Source organism: Oreochromis aureus, linkage group 14, assembly GCF_013358895.1.
Source record: "Oreochromis aureus strain Israel breed Guangdong linkage group 14, ZZ_aureus, whole genome shotgun sequence".
Taxonomy (NCBI): domain Eukaryota; kingdom Metazoa; phylum Chordata; class Actinopteri; order Cichliformes; family Cichlidae; genus Oreochromis; species Oreochromis aureus.
This window is the reverse complement of record NC_052955.1, coordinates 37,649,052-37,668,827: the sequence shown is the minus strand read 5'-3', so window position 1 is coordinate 37,668,827 and position 19,776 is coordinate 37,649,052. Positions and strand designations below refer to the sequence as shown.

Sequence of the window (19,776 nt, the reverse complement as noted above, 5' to 3'; positions counted from 1 at the left end):
ACTTATCTTTCAAACTATCTCTTCTTAGACAAGTAAACCAAGCTCGATAAAATGTTGTATACACATAGCCTGGGGTACCAAATACAGAGTCCCAACATTTAACCTCAAACAGAACCAAATTCAGGGAGAGACAGACATCTCCTGTGAGGGTGAGGGGAGGGAGAGAGAACAAAAGACATGCTGTGGAAGAGAGAATTTAATAATAACTGATTAAAAGCAAAGCAGTATGTAAATACACATCCATGCAGTGGAGTTGTCATTAACACGGAAAAGCCCATTAATTGATTACATTTTTCCATCACATTTTTAAGTCAATATTATCATTTCAGAACAAACTTTGTCAAAACCAAATTCAAGACTAAAGCAAGAGGAGGATTCTCACTCTTAGTCTCAGACTTTCGGGGCTCCACTGCATGTCAAAAAAGATTTTATACCTTTTCAGAGGGAGCAGAGGGAATGAGAATGAAAGGCACAGGACAAGAGAGGACATTCTTCATCTGTAAAGTATTATGGCCAACAAGGCAGCTTAACACAACACTGCTTTTCACATTAAGTGAAAGGCTTTCCCAGAAGGTCAAGCTTCATTCATTACTGAATCATTAAATACTACACATATCATTAATCAGAATCAGAATACTTTATCAATCCCTAAGGAAATGATGTGGGTTACTGTTGCTCCAAGACAGTAACAGTAACAGACTAAACTATTTCAACAATACAATATGTCACAGATTTTACAAATTTAAGAAATAGCACTAATATATACCAATCACTGAATAATAAATATCAAGAATTAACAGAGGTGATTATAAATAAATATCAAGAAAAACTGAGTTGTTGCACTGACTTTGACGTTCATCACTTAAACATACACACAAACCATTATTTTTTAAATTTGGACTTTTTTATTTCAAATTAAAGTTTATTTATAAAGCAATAAATCACAACAGTCATCCCAAATCTCTGTGTACTGTAAGGGAAGGAACCTGCAGTATTTGAGAGAAAACCCCAAAAAGGGTTTTACAATCCCCTATGAGCAAGCACTAGGTGACGGTGGGAAGGAAAAACTCCCTTTTAATAGGAAGGAACCTCCGACAGAACCAGGCTCAGGGAGGGGCAGCCATCTGTCGCGGCTGGTTGGGTTGATGTACTTTTTGAACTGTTGTGTGTATTGCCTGAAAGAGTCTAATGAATATTGTTATACTCCAGTCAAGATTTTTATAGCTAATTTTAAACTGTTTTAACCTGATTTTTTTTGTGCCTCTTTAAGGACATGGTCAATACTCTCCTCATCTCGCTAATTTAAGGAATCAGTCTGTCTGATTTCTCTAAGTTTTGAGATTCATGAAAAATGTCAGTAGTTGGATTAGGCACAGAAGTGTCATCCTGAGTGCTTTCTGTGGTTGTGGAGCCTGTGGTTACTACTTTATCACTGGAAGAACCAGGTGGAGGTCCTTGTGCCCACACAATAGGTAAACTTGTCATTAGGATACAGCTTGCTTCTGAAACTATTTTGTTGAGTCTAAACAGGCTGATTAGACATAATTGGAAGCAAATGACACAAATTACAGCGTAGCAACGGCTGAGAATTATAAGTAGTTGTCTTTTTGGCCCTATGGATAGATGAAATCCTTCTGAACCTCTGTGAAACTGCTCACAGAATTCATCACATGGTGTATCCACATACGTAGAACAAGTATCGTTGAGTGAAGTATTTATGCTTATCACAGACGTGTGCTCTTCAGCTGTGTTCTGCTGAGTTTCACTCAGGCACTCCAAGCCTAAAGTTTTCATATGGACCAAGCTCAAAGCTTGCGAAACTGTTTTTTTGAGTCTAAACAGACGGTTTGCACAAAATCTGAAGCAAACGAGACAAATTACAGTGAAGCAACAGGTGAGAACTACAGGTAGTCCTCGTATTGGCCCTGTCTCAATGGCGACTTTGGTGGAATAATCAAAATCTTCTCTAGTCAAAGGGAATAAAATTTTAAGCATTCCTCTGACTTTCCAAAGGCCATCTATGGCCATGTTGAAAAAAGTTGTCATGGTGGCTTTAGTGAAGTTAATTATGGGCCTCTTGATAAACATAGCCACTCAGCCCGAAGTCAGAACAGCAGCTCTGGGTATGCATAAAGAACTTTTGGAACTATGGATAGTTCCCCTATAATCACACCATCTCCCTAGTCAAGATCTCCTGTACCTAAAATCAATGAGGAAGGGCATTCCTACCTTTAGTCGCCCCCGCTGCCCCCAAGTGGTAAATGGCACCGAGGATAAGCCAGAGGGCTTTCTGCTCTTCACTGGAGATGCCCAGCACCTTCATGGCTGCCTGCAGCTTGGTGAACTGCTGCAAGGATCGCTGCTTGTCTTCAGGCTGAAGCAGATCAAATCAAACTTTTTATTAACAAACACATTTTTTATTAACATCTACCATCTACTGTGATTACCTTAGACTGTGGCAGGATACCAAAAGCACTGTTCTCAGCCAGGTGGTTAAAGTGCAGCTCCGTCCTGGAAGAGAGGAAAGACACTAGAAACATAAGCTCCTCAGTGCCAGACAAATGTTTAAGCTTGATTTCAGTTGTTGCATTTCTTGTTATATCAGAAGAATATCCATACTATGTAACAATGATTAGCAGACAAAAAAACATGTTTTGTTTTAAGACAACTTTCAAATTTAATTGCTGACTTAGCAAAGATTTTTAGTGTAAAACCCCAATTCTAAAAAAGTTGAGAAGATGTGTTAAATGTTTAAACAATGTCTTTTTATTAAGAGGTTTTCCTTTTATACATATAAACATAAACATATATATTATACATATAAACAGAAAGAAAAGGGTTACAGATGATCTGAACATTCAGGTTAAGTAATACATTTAGGCTATGAAATGAGTTCAGAAATGTATCTTCAGCTGTGAAATAAAAGGAAAAAAAAGAAAGAAAAATAAAAAGGGGAAAGAAAGAGAAATATAAACATATGTATGATGTATCCCAAAGTAACATAATCCCTGCAAAATAATCCCATTCATTCACACCCAGGTCACTGCCCTAGACCTGTACACCGTATTTCCACACCTGACATAAGAGAGTTTGCTGAAAAATTCTTATAGATTTTGAAATGCATCAAGGAAGGGACCCCACATGCTTTGAAATTTCCCAGTAGAGTTCTGGAGTGAGTGTCTTATTTCTTCCAGTTTTAGACACGCCATGAGGTCATATAACCACTGTTTGTGAGTGGGAGGGGCAGCGTCCCGCCACCTCAGTAGGTAATATATGATAATGCCTGTTTTTTAGAGGCCGATAGAAGCACTCCATTCCCACTGATGCCAAACAGAGCAAGAAGGGGGCCAGGGGCCAGCGTCACACTGAGAATCCTGGACAGGGTATGAAAAACATCTGTCCAGAACTGAACGAGACTGGGAGAAGACCAGTACATGTGGATCAGTGAGGCTTCAGCAGTTTGTCATCTGTCACAATATGGAGTGATTTCAGGATAGATACGGGATAGTCTGGATTTTGAGAAATGGGCTCTATGCACCACTTTGAACTGGAATAAACAGTGGCGGGCACATAATGATGTTGTGTTGACATGTTTGAGTATAGAGGCCCATGTTTTGTCAGAGATTGTCATGTTTAAGTCTTCTTCCCACAGTGTCTTGAGCTTGGATGAAGAGGTATCTGTCAAATTTAACATTTTATTGTATAGCAAGGAAATCAGCCCTCTATTGGTTGGATTGAGTTGTAGGATAGTTTCTAATAGTGTAGGCTCTGGTGGAGGGCTTGAGCCTGAAGTCTGGGAACAAGTGCTTGACTTGCAAGTATCTGAAAAAGTGTGATGGTGGAAGACTATATTTGTTAGCAAGTTGTTCAAATGATGCTAGTTTGTTGGCTATGAATAGGTCCTTAAAGCAAGTTATTCCACTTCTGTGCCACTCCACAAACCCACCGTCCTGGATAGAAGGTTTAAAGAGATGGTTAGATGTAATGGGGCTGAGAAGGGAGAAGTCACAGAGTTTAAAGTATTTCCTAAACTGGCCCCATATTTTTAATGAGTGTACCACTACGGGATTGGGGATGGAGCTGAATGAAGAGGACGAGAGTGGAGAACAAAGTGCAGATGGTAAGGATATACTGTTGTCACTATGCAATTCCATAGTCACCCAGTCAGGACAACCACTCCGATTGTGGTAAAAATACCAGAACACCAAACATCGTATGTTAGCAGCTCAATAATAAAAACTAAAGTTAGGAAGTGCAAACCCACCCTCAATTTTAGATTTTTGAAGATGCATCTTAGTAAGCCTTGGGCGTTTACCCTGCCATAAATAAGATGAGATGACAGAGTCCAGCTCATTGAAAATAGTGCTGGGAATGAAAATGGGTAGGGCCTGGAAAAGGTATAAAAATTTGGGTAGAATAGTCATTTTAATTGAAATTGATACATCCTACCAGAGACATAGAGAGTGGTGTCCAGTGGGTGAGGGACCGCGTCACTTGGTTCAGCAATGCACTCACATTTTCTTTGAAAAGGTTTTTATGGTTTTTTTTGTCACTGTGATTCCCAAATATGTAAATTTTTTCCTTTCAACTCTGAAGGGCAAGCAGGTGAAGTCTAACATACTTGCTTTGCTACTCAACGGGAAGAGCTCACTTTTATTAAGGTTCAGTTTATACCCTAAAATCTGACCAAATTGACTAAGCAGATTCAATGCAGATGGTAGTGAGGCTAAGGGCTTAGAAATAAAAAGCAGGAGATCATCTGCATAGAGCGAGACCTTGTGTTCTATATTGTTTCTCCAAATGCCATGTACCTCTTTGCAACTGCGAAACACAATGGCAAGGGGTTCTATGGCCAAATCAAAAAGCAGGGGGCTGAGAGGACATCCCTGGCGTGTGCCTCTGTGAGGTTTGAAAGGTTTTGACAATTGGCGGTTAGTTCGTAATGTAGCAGATGGTTGAGAGTAGAGTAATTTAATCCATCCATCCATCCATTTGCTTCCGCTTATTCTTTTCAGAGTCGCTGGGGACACTGGAGCCTATCCCAGCTGTCACAGGGTGAGAGGCGGGGTACACCCTGGACAGGTCGACAGTCTGTCGCAGGGCTAACACACAGAGACAGACAACCATTTGCGCTCACATTCACACCTATGGGCAATTTGGATTAATCAATTAACCTATCCCCTATCCCCACAAACTGCATGTCTTTGGACTGTGGGAGGAAGCCGGAGTACCCGGAGGGAACCCACGCAAACACGGGGAGAACATGCAAACTCCACACAGAAAGACCCTGGCCTGATGGTGTAATTGAACTCAGGACCTTCTTGCTGTGCAGCAACAGTGCTAACCACCATGCCACCGTGCTGCCTCCTTATGTTAAAATATGAATGACAACCTTTAATGAAGCCTGTCTCGTCTTTTGAAATAATATTTGGAAGAACTATTTCTAGTCTACGTGCAAGTATCTTGGCTAATATTTTGGCGTCTGTGTTCAATAGAGAAATGGGTCTATAGGAGGCACATTCCAACTGATCTTTTCCTTTCTTTGTAGTAAGTGTAATACAGGCTTCATAGAATGACTGAGGAAGAGATCTTTGTCTGATGCAGTCCGTGAGGGTTGCACTAAGCTGCATGGACAGTAATGAAGAGAAATGTTTGAAAAATTCTGACGGAAAGCCATCCGGACCTGGACACTTGCCAGATTGCATTGAAGCTATAGCTAAGGAAACTTCTAATTGAGAGATGGGTTCATCCAGCCTCGTTTTAAGTTCTGGTGGAATTTCAGGAATGTCAAGTTTAGCTAAGAACTCATTAATTGCATTGCAGTCAGTTTGGGACTCTGAGGTTTAATTTGTTGCATTAACTTATTTCTTTCATGGGTGGACTGTTTTTTAATTCTTGCTGAATAAGCAATAATCTGGCCTCTGATACAAGCCTTAAAGGCATCCCATACGACAAGGCTGGAAGTCTCTGGGGAAGAGTTGGTGGCAAAGTAAAAGCGTATCTAATCCTGGACAAACTTTACAAAATTTCCATCTGACAGAAGGGTTGAATTGAAACGCTATTGTGCAGCTTTAACAGGAGGATGTGGAAGAGACAGAGACAGAGTAAGAGGGGCGTGATCTGAAATAACTATGCTATGGTAGGCACAGGAGTGGACCGGCTGCAGACAATTAGTGTCAATGATAAAGTAATCAATTCTTGAATATGTATGGTGCACATGTGAAAAATAGGAGTAATCTCTTTTATGAAGATTTGGGGTACGCCAAGCATCACACATTCCATATTCTGATAGAAAGGCGAAGATGTGTTAAATGTAATTAAAAACAGAACGCAATGACTTGCAAATCACAGGATCAATGTTTACTACAGTTCCTTCCGAGGACTGCTTTTGATCGGTAGTGACGACTGCCAACCAGGAACACCTCACAAGAGCTGCAGTCGTCTAGTGACAACAGTTTACTCAAATCCTTAAGCTTGCCCATTTTTAGACTTCGAGCACAGAATGTCCACTTGCTACCTAAAAAAGTAACGAAATCTGCGTATGGTCAATTATTTTCTTCGTTGTAACAATGCATCTTAGCTATAAATATTATACCACTGGAAAGTCTGTTTATTTCCCCTTAATCAATTACCATAAATTGTTAAACTGCTAATATGCCTTGTTTCTTCAGACACTGTATCTAGGTTTTGGTCCCAGTGGGAGGCCCTAACACACTGCAAAGCATTAGAAATTTTAGTCAACAGCATGTGTTGTTTGTGTTCTCACTAAAAATTTCAAGGAAATACATCACATCCTCTTGTATTTTAGTTAGGATGGGGGGACCACATGGGATTTTCTGGATTTTTAAGTGGGCCACAGGATTCTTGACTTTGTGAATGGGTGGCCTATAGAATTAACACCTTGTACATTCATGCTGTAAGGTATATACCGGTTTTAAAGTAACATATGCTCCCATGATACAATGACTGAAACAATCAGTGATACTCATTGTTGACAATTTCATTTCAAAGCAATTGTGGTGGTATACAGCAGTGAAACAGTGACTATTATGCCACTGTCCAGAAATTTCCAGACATGCCTATCTATAGCAAACAGCGAATAGGTGACAAAAACTTGACAAGAAAACAAACATGAAGAAATAATATGACAAACACTGTGAAAAACCTATTGTAACTCTATTATTCTTCCAAGTCACAAAAATGTTTTTCATTTTTAAAAAACAAAAGAAAATCTCTACGTTACTAAAACAACAGTACAAAAAAGGGTTCAAGGAGTCACCTGAGACTGCTGTCGGCTCCAACCATCATGTAGTAAAAAACGTTGAAGGTGGATTCCCCCTCAGGTCGTCTGCTCACTCTCAGTTTCTCCAACAACATTGTCTAAGAAGTAGCAACAATCTTTTATTTTTCTGATTGGTTGAAAAAAGATGTGGGTACAGTATCTTTGAAGTAAAGAGAGTTTTGTGAAAAAGGTGCAGTACAAGCAGATCAGCTGTGTGCGCACGCTTGTGTTTGTTACCTGGATGGAGGCAGAGGCCACCTGCCCAGCTTGGTCAAAGTCCAAGGAAACAACATGAGAGAAGTGGCTGGCATTTGTGTTTATGGTGGTAGAGCTGCTCCCAAAGGCCTCCAGTATGGTGTAGACTGCCTGCCACTTCTCAGCTGTGTTACCAAAACGATAAGATGTCCCATCATTTGCAGATTCATTGCAAACTAGCAATCAATGTTTCACAAAGAACCCACAATTCTGTTCTACCTGTTAATAATTCTCATTGTCCAAATCTTATTATACTTTTATAAACAAAGACCTGATGACGATCATGTGGACTGGCTGACACTGATTATACTGTGTTTTAGTGTATAACTGTTATACATGTTATATGTGTCCTCACAACAGGCCCTGTCTCAAACCGCAGTCTGTCTGTCTTACATATCCTTGTTGGTGTAAAAAACCTCTGGCTCACACTGTCAGTTTCTTCTTTTTCATTCTAGATTTTTGGTTTTAGTTAGACAGTAACAGGATTTGAGCCTACTTGTATTTAGTTAATTATTTATATTTAGTTGTATTTAATAATTGATGAAAAAACAATTTAAAATTATCTGATTTTATCATCTGTAATACTTAATTTCAAAAGTTGTAGAGAATAAGCATTATGCAAAACAAAAGACTGAAACCAGTACAGCTGTGATGTTCGGGCTTGGACAGTCTGGCAGGAATTCTGTGTCAAAAATCACCACACGGGCTGAACGACACGTCTGATCTGGAGATCATTAAACATAGGCTGAGGTAAAGTGTAAGCTATCCTGTGGTCTCACAGATCAAAACCTTACATTTGTTTTGGAAATAGCCTCCTCCAGGTTATGATAAAGAGAGGACCCACCTGACTTGATATTATAGCATCATTTTTATGCATCAGAACATTAAACCAGAGCAAGCAGAAAAACCCCAGGAGATAAATAAAATTGAAGTTCATCTAAGGTACTATTATGTGAATCAGGTATCAAATTCAAACCTAAGCATTTATTCTTAAAAAACAAAATCATCATCTGATAAGTTCTCTTTTTTCAGTTTAATAGGGGCTCTTAATTATTTAATTCTTTCTAACTAGGCTGAGAATACTGAGAAACCATGTAAAATTCCATTATAAAATATTTGAGGTTTGTAGTTAACGTACCCCTCCTCTGTCTTTTTGTGGACAGACTCACCAGAGAAGATTTTTCCTGTGCTGCCAGCAATGCAGACCAGGTACTGGACAAGATGCTGACAGTTGGTGGTTTTGCCACTACCAGACCTGCCCAGCAGCACAATGGACTGATCCTGCCGGGTGGTGAGCAGGTTGCGGTAGGCCGACTGGGCCACAGAGTAAATATGAGGAGCTGAATCCTCACGTCGGCAGCCTTTGAACATGTTCATCACCTTATGAGCAGGAAAAGAACATGAGCATAAAACATGTACAAACACAAAAATAAAGAGAGACTAATGAAGAGTTAGCTGTAGCATAAAGCATCTCCGAACCCTCGAAGTGATAATTACACTGCTACACTAAACTAAACAGCTACACTAAGCAGCTAGTGTTAATCTACGTACAAAACACCTAAACATGATTGACAACTGACAAACTTTCTTTCACAAACAACCAGCATTAATACACTATATATAAATTTGGCTGGCCTTGCTCATCAGTCTTTAGCTTACCTTCTCTGAGTACATGGAGGGCATGCTGAGAGGGTTGATGACCACCATGTTGGGTCCAGCATAGGTATGGATGAGGTTCCCTCCATAGCGTTGCCTCAGACAATGCATTACACTGGATTCATTCAAATAGAGTAGTGAAGCCAGGTCTTCTGATCTGTCATATGATGGAGGGTTGGCCTACACATAGAGAGAGCAATCATAAAATGACAGAAGAGCTGTGCTCATTCATTGATTAATCACTTCCTATCCTATTTTATTAAATAGTTAGTCATTTTAAAATCAAATTTACAAAATGTGATAGTTCCATATTCTTATATTGGAAAGTTTAGTGAATAAACTATTTAGTCAGTTACATCTGGTTTCAAGCACCTGCCACAAGTTGCTCAGGAAATGTCTAAACAATCAGTATAGTGAACTGGCAGATGTTCGATTTCTTTCTTTTCTCAAAGTATACTTGGAAAAATAATGCAGAATCAACTAAATAACTGTCTTCTTTTTTTTCTTCAGGGCACTGATGTTTAGATCCTTTCTCTCAGAATTATGGCAATAACAAAGCTACTATGCTCCACTAAAATTATTTGTATAGATTTTAGAAGCACTATAAGTGTTATGAGCAAGAAAGTAACTTTAGACAGCCAGGAGTGTGCGTCTGCCAAACTTCCCAACAGTCCCATCTGACCTTACCTACACCTATTCCAGCATTCCCGTGAGCTGGTAGTATCCTCTGTGGCCATCTGTGACAAACTGACTCTCTGCTTCTGAGTGTCTCGCACAGACTGAGTGGACCTCCTTCATCATGTACATAGGCTGCTAATGATAGCTGGCTTCAAGCTAGCTTTTTTCTCTTTATTGAACTGAAACTTTTATATACTATATAAATAATAATTTAATTATCAATGTTTTACTAGGAATATGAATTGTTTATTAAATTCAGTTCAATTTTATTTATACAGTGCTAAGTCACAACAACAAACGCGCTTGACTGTCTGAATTTAATGTGTCAGCAACAAAAATTTTATTATAAAACTATATATACCACAGTCTACCACAGGATTACATAATTAATATGCACATTTTGTTCTGTGATACAGTGTGACTTGCAACAGAAGTTTTGTACTATGGATCCTCCAATGCGATCATAACATCTACTTTAATTTAACAAATTATATTTTTGTTTATAATATCCCAGAAATGAAAGTGACAAACTAAGACCTCTATATGCATTGCAGTAGATGTATTTCTGAAAGTGCTATAATTAAGTTTAACTATAAAATTCCTGCACTGTTATCTTCTTTAACACCACAAGCCAAGACAGTGCAAAGTAGCGTCCTGAACACTACTCCCACAGAGGTCGATTATTTTCCTAATAGTTTTACATCTTCACTGCGTATAGCGCTTGATATTGCAGCTCCTCTGAGAAAGAAAGCCTGAAATCAGAAGTAATTGACTCCCTGGTATAAGTCTCAAATGTATACCTTAGGAAATGGTGTCTTACTAATTTAAAAAACATAGCTTGTTGTTCTTTTTAAAAGAAAAAAGCCCTCCATAAAGCTAGATCATCAGTCATCTTCATACATTAAGGTTAATTATGAAGTTCAAAAGGATTCTGTGCTAGGACCATTTCTCTTTACATTATACATGCCTCCCTGGGGTAGGCATTTTTGACCAGGATGTGTCCTTCAATGCACATATAAAAAAAAACAAAAAAAAACATGGAGGACTGATTTCTTCCATTTGTACAATATCTCTAAAGTTAGAAACAACCTGTCTCAGAGTGATACTGAAAATAGAAAATCGCGATCTCGATTCATACTTATGTGCGATCTCATTTCCAAATGACAACGATTTAAAAAAAAAAAAAAAAAAAAAGACAACGACGATTGTACCGCATTTTGATCCGGGACGTAATCTGCATGAAAACAAGCGCTCACTCTTCCTGCTCAACAAATGACAAGGGCGGAGCCTTATACCACGTGATACAGAAGCTGTGCCGTGTGATGCTCAAATTGGCAGGGAAAAAACAACGGAGAACACGTCAGGGATGACGAGAAAGTGACAGGAGAAAATCCATCCCGGTCAACCACCCAAACATCAACAACGGGAACCTTATACAGCGCTTCCCTATACACGTCGAACTCCCGCAGGCACAAAGAAATTACGGAGGCTATTACTTATCACCTGACCAAAGATATGGCTCCCATCAACACTGTGCAAAACGAGGGATTTAGGAAAATGATCAACACCCTAGACAAACGCTACACAGTGCCGTCCCGCAACTATTTTTCTATTGTTGCACTACCTGCTCTATACACGCAGTGTCGAGCAACGGTGGAGACGGAATTTCAAGCAGTACAACATTTTGCGGCAACCACAAAATGTGAGGCATTTATTGTTTTTATGTTTATTTATTGTTTTTATGTTCAGTTTCAACTGTTATTAACTGCACATCAACTTCATAAGTGCAATAAATATTTATATTGGAAAAGAAAATTGTGAGAGAATCGTGATCTCAATTCTAAGCAAAAAAAAAAATCGTGATTCTCATTTTATGCAAAATCGTGCAGCCCTAACTGAAAAGCTAGTTCATCGTCCTCCCTTCACCCCCAACCAGTAGCAGTAGATGATCCACCCCTCCCTGAGCCTGATTCCGCCAGACTTTTCATCCTATAAAAGGGAGTTTTTCCTTCCGACTGTTGCAAAAGCGCTTGATCATAGAGGCTCATCTGACTGTTGGGGTTTTTCCTCTGTATTATTCTAGCATATTTACCTTAACATATAGCACCTTAAGGCAAATGTTGTGATTTGGCACTATATAAATAAAGCTGGATTAAATTAAATTGAATTGAATTGAACAGGGTCGGAAGTCACCTACTCACCTTTTCAATGTCATCTTCATCCACATCCAGTACAGTCCCGTCATGCTCCATTTTGATTCTTACCTTGCCCTCTGGCAGAGAGCCAGCTTCTGTCCTTACCACGGTGGCTGGCCAGAGATAAGACAGTAAACACTTTAGTTTTTGCCTGACTGAAGTGCTCAACTCTACTGATCTCTATATCTTAAGTGGCTAATTAAAAAGAATAACAAAAGGAAAAATGCATGACTTTGCCATCTAAAACTCCAAAGAGCAGTTTACCCAGAACGCCACCAGTTTTCCCGTCCGCTGATCTGTTTTGTTTTTTTATGTACATGTGTGGACTTTTTTATTTCCATTTTAAAGACTTTATCATCTGATAAAGTTAATTTTTTATAGCTAATTAACACATTTAATCCCAATGAAATGAAAAACACTTCACAGCTAGGAGGTTCTAAAAATTTAATTTCAAATATGCAAATATGTAGAATGTATATGCTGAGCTGCTGCAAACAGATCGGGATAAGAACAACACACTTGCCTCAGTGCAAACTGAAAATTATTGCTCAGTGAAGCCAACAAAACCACATCACCACCACCACTCCAGTCCGCTAATCCATAGGCAATTTCCATGACTTCAACATAATGTTGCAAAAGCAGGTTGACAGCCCCCAAACATCTACAGCAGGGGTGTCAAACTCATTTTATATCGTGGAACACATTCAGCCCACTTTGACCTTAACTCACCATTCTGTCAGTGTAACAGTTTTTCTACATAATAAAGAAAAAACTGCTGTGACAAAGAAAAAAAATCAGTCAGTAAAACTCTGAGACAGCATGGCTCTGTACTACATGCACACATTTTTCCATTTCTGCCATTCAAAGACACTGTGTACGTAGTTTATTTTATGTAGAGTAGAGCTGGGCGATAAAACGATAACGATATGTATTGCGAAATAACTTTTTCTCGATAGAAAAATTAAACTATTGCGATAGGCCTCATCTCTCTTGTCCTCTTAAAAAAAAAAAAAAGAACAGCCAATCCAAATTAAGTAGCGCAGAGCCGAACCAATCACAGCCGCAGAGTCACGTCACGTGACTTGTTACGTACAGCACAAGTGCCAAGGTGCACATGTGTATTTGTTTTTGCAGCCGGGCTGCCTGGGTAATGAAGGAAATGAGATGCCGACTAGAGAAAAATCAACCGACAGCGTGAGCGAAGGTTACCGAAAAGAAAACCGATGATGGTTCCAATGCCGGAGAGCTTGTCGAACGGAAGGGCCACAGAAGTTCCGTAGTGTGAAGGTATTTCGGCTATTTCAAGTCTGACAAAAAACAGAGTAAATTAAACTGTAAATTGTGCCGAAAGCAAGTCTGGAAATACAATAAAGCGGTGCATGCTCAATCTCTGACTGAAAGCGCTAATTCGTCATTCGGCTTTTGTCAGACTAAAGTAACTGTTAAAACTGTTTGAAAAGCTAAGCTATACAACAAGGAGAGATTGAGAATTTCCTTTTAGTTCTCAGTTTATTTGATATTGACAAAAGTTAGTCAATTTTGTCTGTTCTTCTGTAAAATGAACTAAGATTTACTTTTAGAATTAAAATTTTGTTTCTAAGTGAAATTGACAATTTAGTGGTCTGTTTTGTTTGTTCTATTTTGAAACTTAAACGCTTTAGCGGCTGCCTTTTGTGTAGTTTGCAGTATTTGCCTTTATTTATCTGAAACTGAAGTCTCATGTTCCTTAAGTACATCTACCCTATTGAACTTATTATGGGAAATAAATATTTAAATCAAAACAAGCTGCAGATTATTTCACATTTTACTTGTGAGCAACGGCACATTTAAATCTTACAAATATAGTTACTTGGCTTATATCGTGATATATATCGTTATCGCCTGAAATGAAAAAAACATATCGTGATATGAAAAAATCTTATATCGCCCAGCTCTAATGTAGAGTTAAATACTGAACTGTAAATTTAGTCTTCTTCAAGGTAGCAAATTTTTCAGTGTTTTTTATTTAGTGTAAAAGCCTTATTTTCATGGATTTGATACTACTAGGGAGAATATGAGGTTTAAAGCCTGGACACCTTTTGTCCTGTGCAATGGAAAGATTTGATAAATTCTGCACTCAGCTTTGCAGTCTCCAGTATCATTGAAATGCAGCCAGATGCTGCTTATTTTATGTTTTTGCTCCTTTTTTGCAGTTTTTTCTCTCTGTGTACCTGGCCTGTGCCACTACACTTGCTGTCTTCAGAACGTCTTCCCCCCTTCCTTCTTTCACAAAATGGTATGATCCCAGTCTGTCTTTGCATGTGATTGACTGCTTGATGTGCCAGTCAAAGTAAAGTCTGCCCCTGCCCTGACTGCATGGATTCTCAGCACAGCTGAAGATTCACCTCCCACATACTGTGGCGTGTCCAGCGGGGTGGCCTGGGGGGGGCACACCCCAGGCCACCCCGAAGCTAAAACAATAAAATTCAATGAAATATCAAATGTACGATTATGTTTTCACAGTGAAGCTCAGATATCCGAGTGTAAGTGAATGCAGCATCGGCTTCTGCTATGAGCATCACATTAGCAAAGGTAGGAGAGCCAAGCACGAAAGACGGCACCGCAGAAAACAGTTTTTCGGCGAAAGATTAACAGGTTAACATAGCTGGACTGGCCATCGAGCATACCAGGCATTTGCCCGGTGGGCTGATGACTTTTTTTTTTTTTTTTTTTTGTAACGGCATGAGCAATGAGAGGTGGTGGATTGGCCAGATGCTGGTCGATGTGTAAAAATAACTCAGTTGTTTGGTGGTGGCTATGGCGGAGCTTCCACAGAGGCCAGCAGGTGGATGAGGGAAGGGGAGGCAGGAGGAGGAGAGACCCGAGGCAGCCGCCGGTCCGAGCGTCAGGTGAACTGAACTTCAGATAAGAAGTTATGACCTGCAGTCTATCTGGGTCAGATATAAACCAAGTTTAGGTGGAGTTTATTTTTGTTGTCCTGACTTTTTACAGTCAGTTACAATAACTCATACTGCGTGCTAGCTAGCATGACGGAGTTTCTATACAGCTGGGTGGGTGCTATGATGTTACTGATAGTGAATTTTATTTTATTCATAAGGTTAGTTAGTAGAGTTGCCAACGGCTCCTAAAAAAAATGGAATGCTCCCTCATTCAGAGAAAATATTATGGGTTTCGTATTGAGCTGAGAAGAGACGCAGTTTGTCCCGGACTTTAGCTATAATGAAAAACACACAAAGCTGGAGTTATTCTGTCTTTATGCTGCACAGCTGCCTCGTCTTCTCTCATTCTCTCCCCTCCCTCTTCTGTTGCTACTTCAATTATGAAACTGATCAATGATCAGCTGATCGGCTTTTCTCTCTTGTTTATTGCCCACTTTGTGCCAGAAAGAGGAAACCAGCGGATGTCGCGCTAAACAATAGCAGCACCTTTAAGCTTGATCAGCTGTTGTTAGAATTTATTTAATATTAATTTCTAGGATCAGCTGATGTTTGCTGGAGCCACAGCTGTAAAGCTGCTGGTCATGATGGTTTGTATATCTGGTGAGAGGGAAACATGACGATGAAACCAGGAGATGTCCTTACTGAATCATCAGAGCTGAACAGGTGATGGAGAAACAGGTTTACCTTTTAGGTGACATGAATGAGTTGAAGGGAAGTTATGAACTGTTTCTGAGAGACAAATAACACCAGGATCCTTTTCTATGTAGCTGACAGCTGGTAACTGTGCAGGGGCGGGTCTAGCAAAGTTTTGCCAGGGGGCCGGGTAGGGCATTAACAGGGAAAGGGGGGCACAAGGAAATACTTTTCTTTCTTATTCTCATTTAAAATATCTCGCTTTTATTAAATAATTATCTGAATCTTGCGAACAAAGTTTTTATCTGACGTAAAATGTATAGAAATCATACATATACCAAAAAGACAGTGTACATCACTGTCACAACAACGTTTGTTTTCATTCAAAGGCTTTATGGCTTTAATACCTGGTGGGCCAGTCTCTAGTCAAAATGCCCAATTTTTTGTCCCAGTCCAGCCCTGCAGGTTAATACTGGCAGTGTCACCATTGCCAGCTGACTGTATTTCATCATCAGACAGTGTTGTTCTTTATACATCAGTATTACCAAAGTTTACCATAAGGCAGCATAGAAAGTATTTACCTGCTTTCGGGTTTTATTCAAATGTTAGTCTTTTCAGTTGTTTCCCCACTTTTTTCCTGTTTCAAAATCAAACACCAGTTTGTAAGAAGATTATCTTCTTTTTTTAATAGGCAGATAAAGTTTTGCATTGGCTAATTTGCCAGTTGTATGTTAAAAATGTTCACATTTTAATATTCAAAAATGTTTTTGCCCAAAACATATGTGCACTATATGTCAGTAAAAATAATATGCAAATATTGCTGTCCTTGAATGCTGAGTAAACACTGACAAAGCACTGATTGTATCTCTTGTACTTTATCAATGCAGTATCTAAAAACTTTGCACTTTGTTAAAACCTCATTCTAATAAGAGTCAAAAGCTAATTCAGTTATTAGGTTTACAGGGTTATTTAATTATGGTTAACGGTTGATAGAATTTTTTTTAACATTATCTGCCAATTACATCTGCCACCCTTCTCCAAATCTGTGCCCCTACCTGGCCCCCCCCCAACAAAAATTTTCTAGACACACCACTGCCCACATACGACAGGTCATTAATAACTGACACATGAAATTATCTTGTGGGCCGAATATATTTTTATTGCAGGCTAGATGTGGCCCGTGGGCCACATGTTTCACACCCCTGATCTAGAGCATTCAGAAACTTAGGGTAAATCTCAATCACCCCAGATTTCGTGCAGTCAGAGAGTTATTTAACTCCATCAGTGACAGCCACAAGGATGTGAGAGATGTCTCCTTCGTTTCCAGCTTCTTCTTCCACTACAGGAGGCATTTAAAGGGGATTCAGGAGATACTTAAGTAATTTAAGTACTCTTTTTACCATCCAACGACACAGTTAGGTCCATAACTATTTGGACAGAGACAACTTTTTTCTAATTTTGGATAAGATTGCATAAAAATGTGAGGAACTAGAGCATTTTTAACACAATCCCTTAATTTCAGGGGCTCTAAAGTAACTGGACAAATTAAATTAATGCAAAATAACAAATTTTTTGCAGTAAAATATTACGTACACATCTCATGTATTTTAAATGGTAGATACATTAAAACACACATTTAGTAACAAGTAACTATGTAGCTTTTTATAAAAGACCAACAAAAGGCAATGGAATGGGGAAAAATGTGATGCCACTGTAAGAACATTTTTAAAAAGATAAGCCAGCCTCACCCAGGGAAAAGCCATCCTTGTGGACAAGCCATACTTTATCTGATTCATACCAGGCCTGCTCTGCTGCAATCTGTTCCTCAGTCTTCACCTGAAAAGGACAAAGGTCAGAATTACAGGACAGCAGGAGAAATTATACCTGTGGACCACTCACAGCAACATGTGTTTTTTAAACCATTATAATTTCCAGTGAGATATCAGTACATGCTGAAGGATGCAAATAAAGCTTTTCAAAATAATGATCATGTGATTGACTGATCAGGGTTGTGTGAAGAATGTGTGAGGACATTTGCGATTGTCAAACAGGAATTCAATAGCAACCCCTGGTATCTAAAATGCCAGAGAGTCGCTTGGTTCAGCCCAATATTCATAACAACATGAAAGAACACAAACACATAGGGAACCAAGAATGAAAGTGTAAAACAAAATAAACTGGAAACGAGCAAAAAAAAACCAACAACAAAAAAAACCTATTTCTATTGATGACTTCTTAAATGTTACTACATTTTAACAGGAAACATGAATAGGAAACACTGCACTTTGCAAGCAAGAGCACAAGGCAGCACAACACAAGGGATGAGCTGGTGATTTTGTCACACTCAGGCATAGTGCAGTCCACACCTGGGATTGCTTAGCTGCAGCATGAGATGCTTGGAGAGCAATAAGATCCTCTTCTACTGATCCCTGGTGATTTTGCCAGCATGAGAAGGTTAAAGGTCACAGTTATACATAAGCAATATATGTTAAATCAGACAGACATATACAAACAAATACACAGATAAAATGAAACATAATCTGCACAGCTGTAGACAATGTCACTGCAGCAGATGCTCTACATAAAAGTAAAAAAAAAAAAAAACACTATCAAGACCCGATCCATTTACCCATTACCAATTTCATAATCCTACATCACCTTGTTCTCAAGTTATCGCATTCACAGAAAACTTACTCTGACCTTTAGGTTGAGATCACTGAGATTCAACCTCATCCAAGATTTTTTGTTGATGCACCTATGCTATCAATTTGAAAATCCTAGATGAATTCCTTCTTGAGTTATCGCATTCGCAAGATTTTTAGAAAACTTGACCAGTATTCAAACTCATCTTTTTTCAATAGACGCACCGATGGTGAACGTCATATTAGCTGTCTGTGGCACCTGTCTGGTAGGGGGATGACAATTTGATGGGGCAGAAAATGGAACAGAAAACTGAGAAATACCAACAGTGAAGTTCAGACTTTTTACACCGATAAACAACAAGGACATTTGATTAGTATACTAAGGCTGAGCAATAGGTTTTAGGCTACTTGCGATTTCAGCCAACCATTGATGAGAAAGCCCTGGAGTTCTGTGCTCATGACAAACTAGTGAATACACTTGTCAAACAATCTGTGCTAGAGGCTGCAAGTGACAGCGTCCTCACTGCTTCATGTATTTAAATTAACTGTATTATTGCGCTTAAAACCAAAAAATCCCAACTAGATGATTAAATATTATTTTCATAACCGGCTCTTTCATGATTGCATTTGCTAAAAAACATGTGCCAAGTAGCAACTCCCTGCCCAACCCCCCATGTGCTACACATACCACTCTGTGAATATGTTGACAATTCAGGAAATTTTTAATTTAATAACCCAACCTAATGTCCAACTATCTGCACATTATTATGTCACTTTAGCATCCCTGTATAATGTATTTGCTGCTCTCATCTTTAGAAAGACTTTATCCAGTTTAGCATGCCTGAATTGAAGGACTAACATTATATTGTAAGAAAAAAATCCTTAAAAGCCTGAAATACAACTCTGATTCCAAAAATGTTGGGATGGTGTACAATAGCAGAAGTACAGCAGAGCACAGAAAACACATCAAATGTTGAAACTGAGAAAATGTACTCTTTTAAGGAAAAAAAATGAGGTCATTTTGAACTTGATGGCAATACGTCAAAAAAAAAAAGTTGGGACGGGGTAGAGCTGGGCGATATGACCCAAAATTCATATCTCGATATTTTTTAGCTGGATGGCGATATAAGATATATATCTCGATATTTTTTTAAAGCCATAAAGTAAGAACAAAAAGAGAGTTCTTAGTCAAAGCTGTGTCCCAGATGTCACACAGGCACTTTTATTAACATACAGCATAGATGTACATGAAAAAAACTACTCAAAAATAAATTATGAGCATTTATTAAATAATGATGCTCTATAAATAAAAGAAAACTATGTTGTTTTGTGCATAACAAAGAGCTCACAATTGTGCAGTCAAAATGTAAACTAAAAGACGCTGAGCATAATAACAAAGACAGATTTGACAGCTGCTCTGTTCCCAACTTCTACTGCGTGACTGACAGCCTGGAGTTTGAGATCCGCTTCGTAACCATGTCTCTGAACAGGTGCCA

At 38.9% G+C, this 19,776-nt stretch overlaps 1 protein-coding gene across 8 annotated transcripts in view; it reads right to left on the bottom strand.

Annotated features, from left to right (window-relative positions):
* The window catches only part of myo18ab (myosin XVIIIAb), a 149,194-nt gene that overhangs the window by 86,992 nt on the left and 42,426 nt on the right, over positions 1-19,776 (bottom strand). For all 8 annotated transcript variants that reach the window (XM_039622625.1, XM_039622629.1, XM_039622628.1 and 5 more), the window contains 8 exons: positions 17,387-17,474; positions 12,073-12,179; positions 9,197-9,373; positions 8,707-8,917; positions 7,520-7,662; positions 7,280-7,380; positions 2,448-2,511; positions 2,230-2,374 (listed from right to left, as the gene is read on the bottom strand). In XM_039622625.1, coding sequence (XP_039478559.1) covers positions 2,230-2,374; positions 2,448-2,511; positions 7,280-7,380; positions 7,520-7,662; positions 8,707-8,917; positions 9,197-9,373; positions 12,073-12,179; positions 17,387-17,474 — 1,036 coding nt within the window. The remainder of the gene's footprint in view (positions 1-2,229; positions 2,375-2,447; positions 2,512-7,279; positions 7,381-7,519; positions 7,663-8,706; positions 8,918-9,196; positions 9,374-12,072; positions 12,180-17,386; positions 17,475-19,776) is intronic.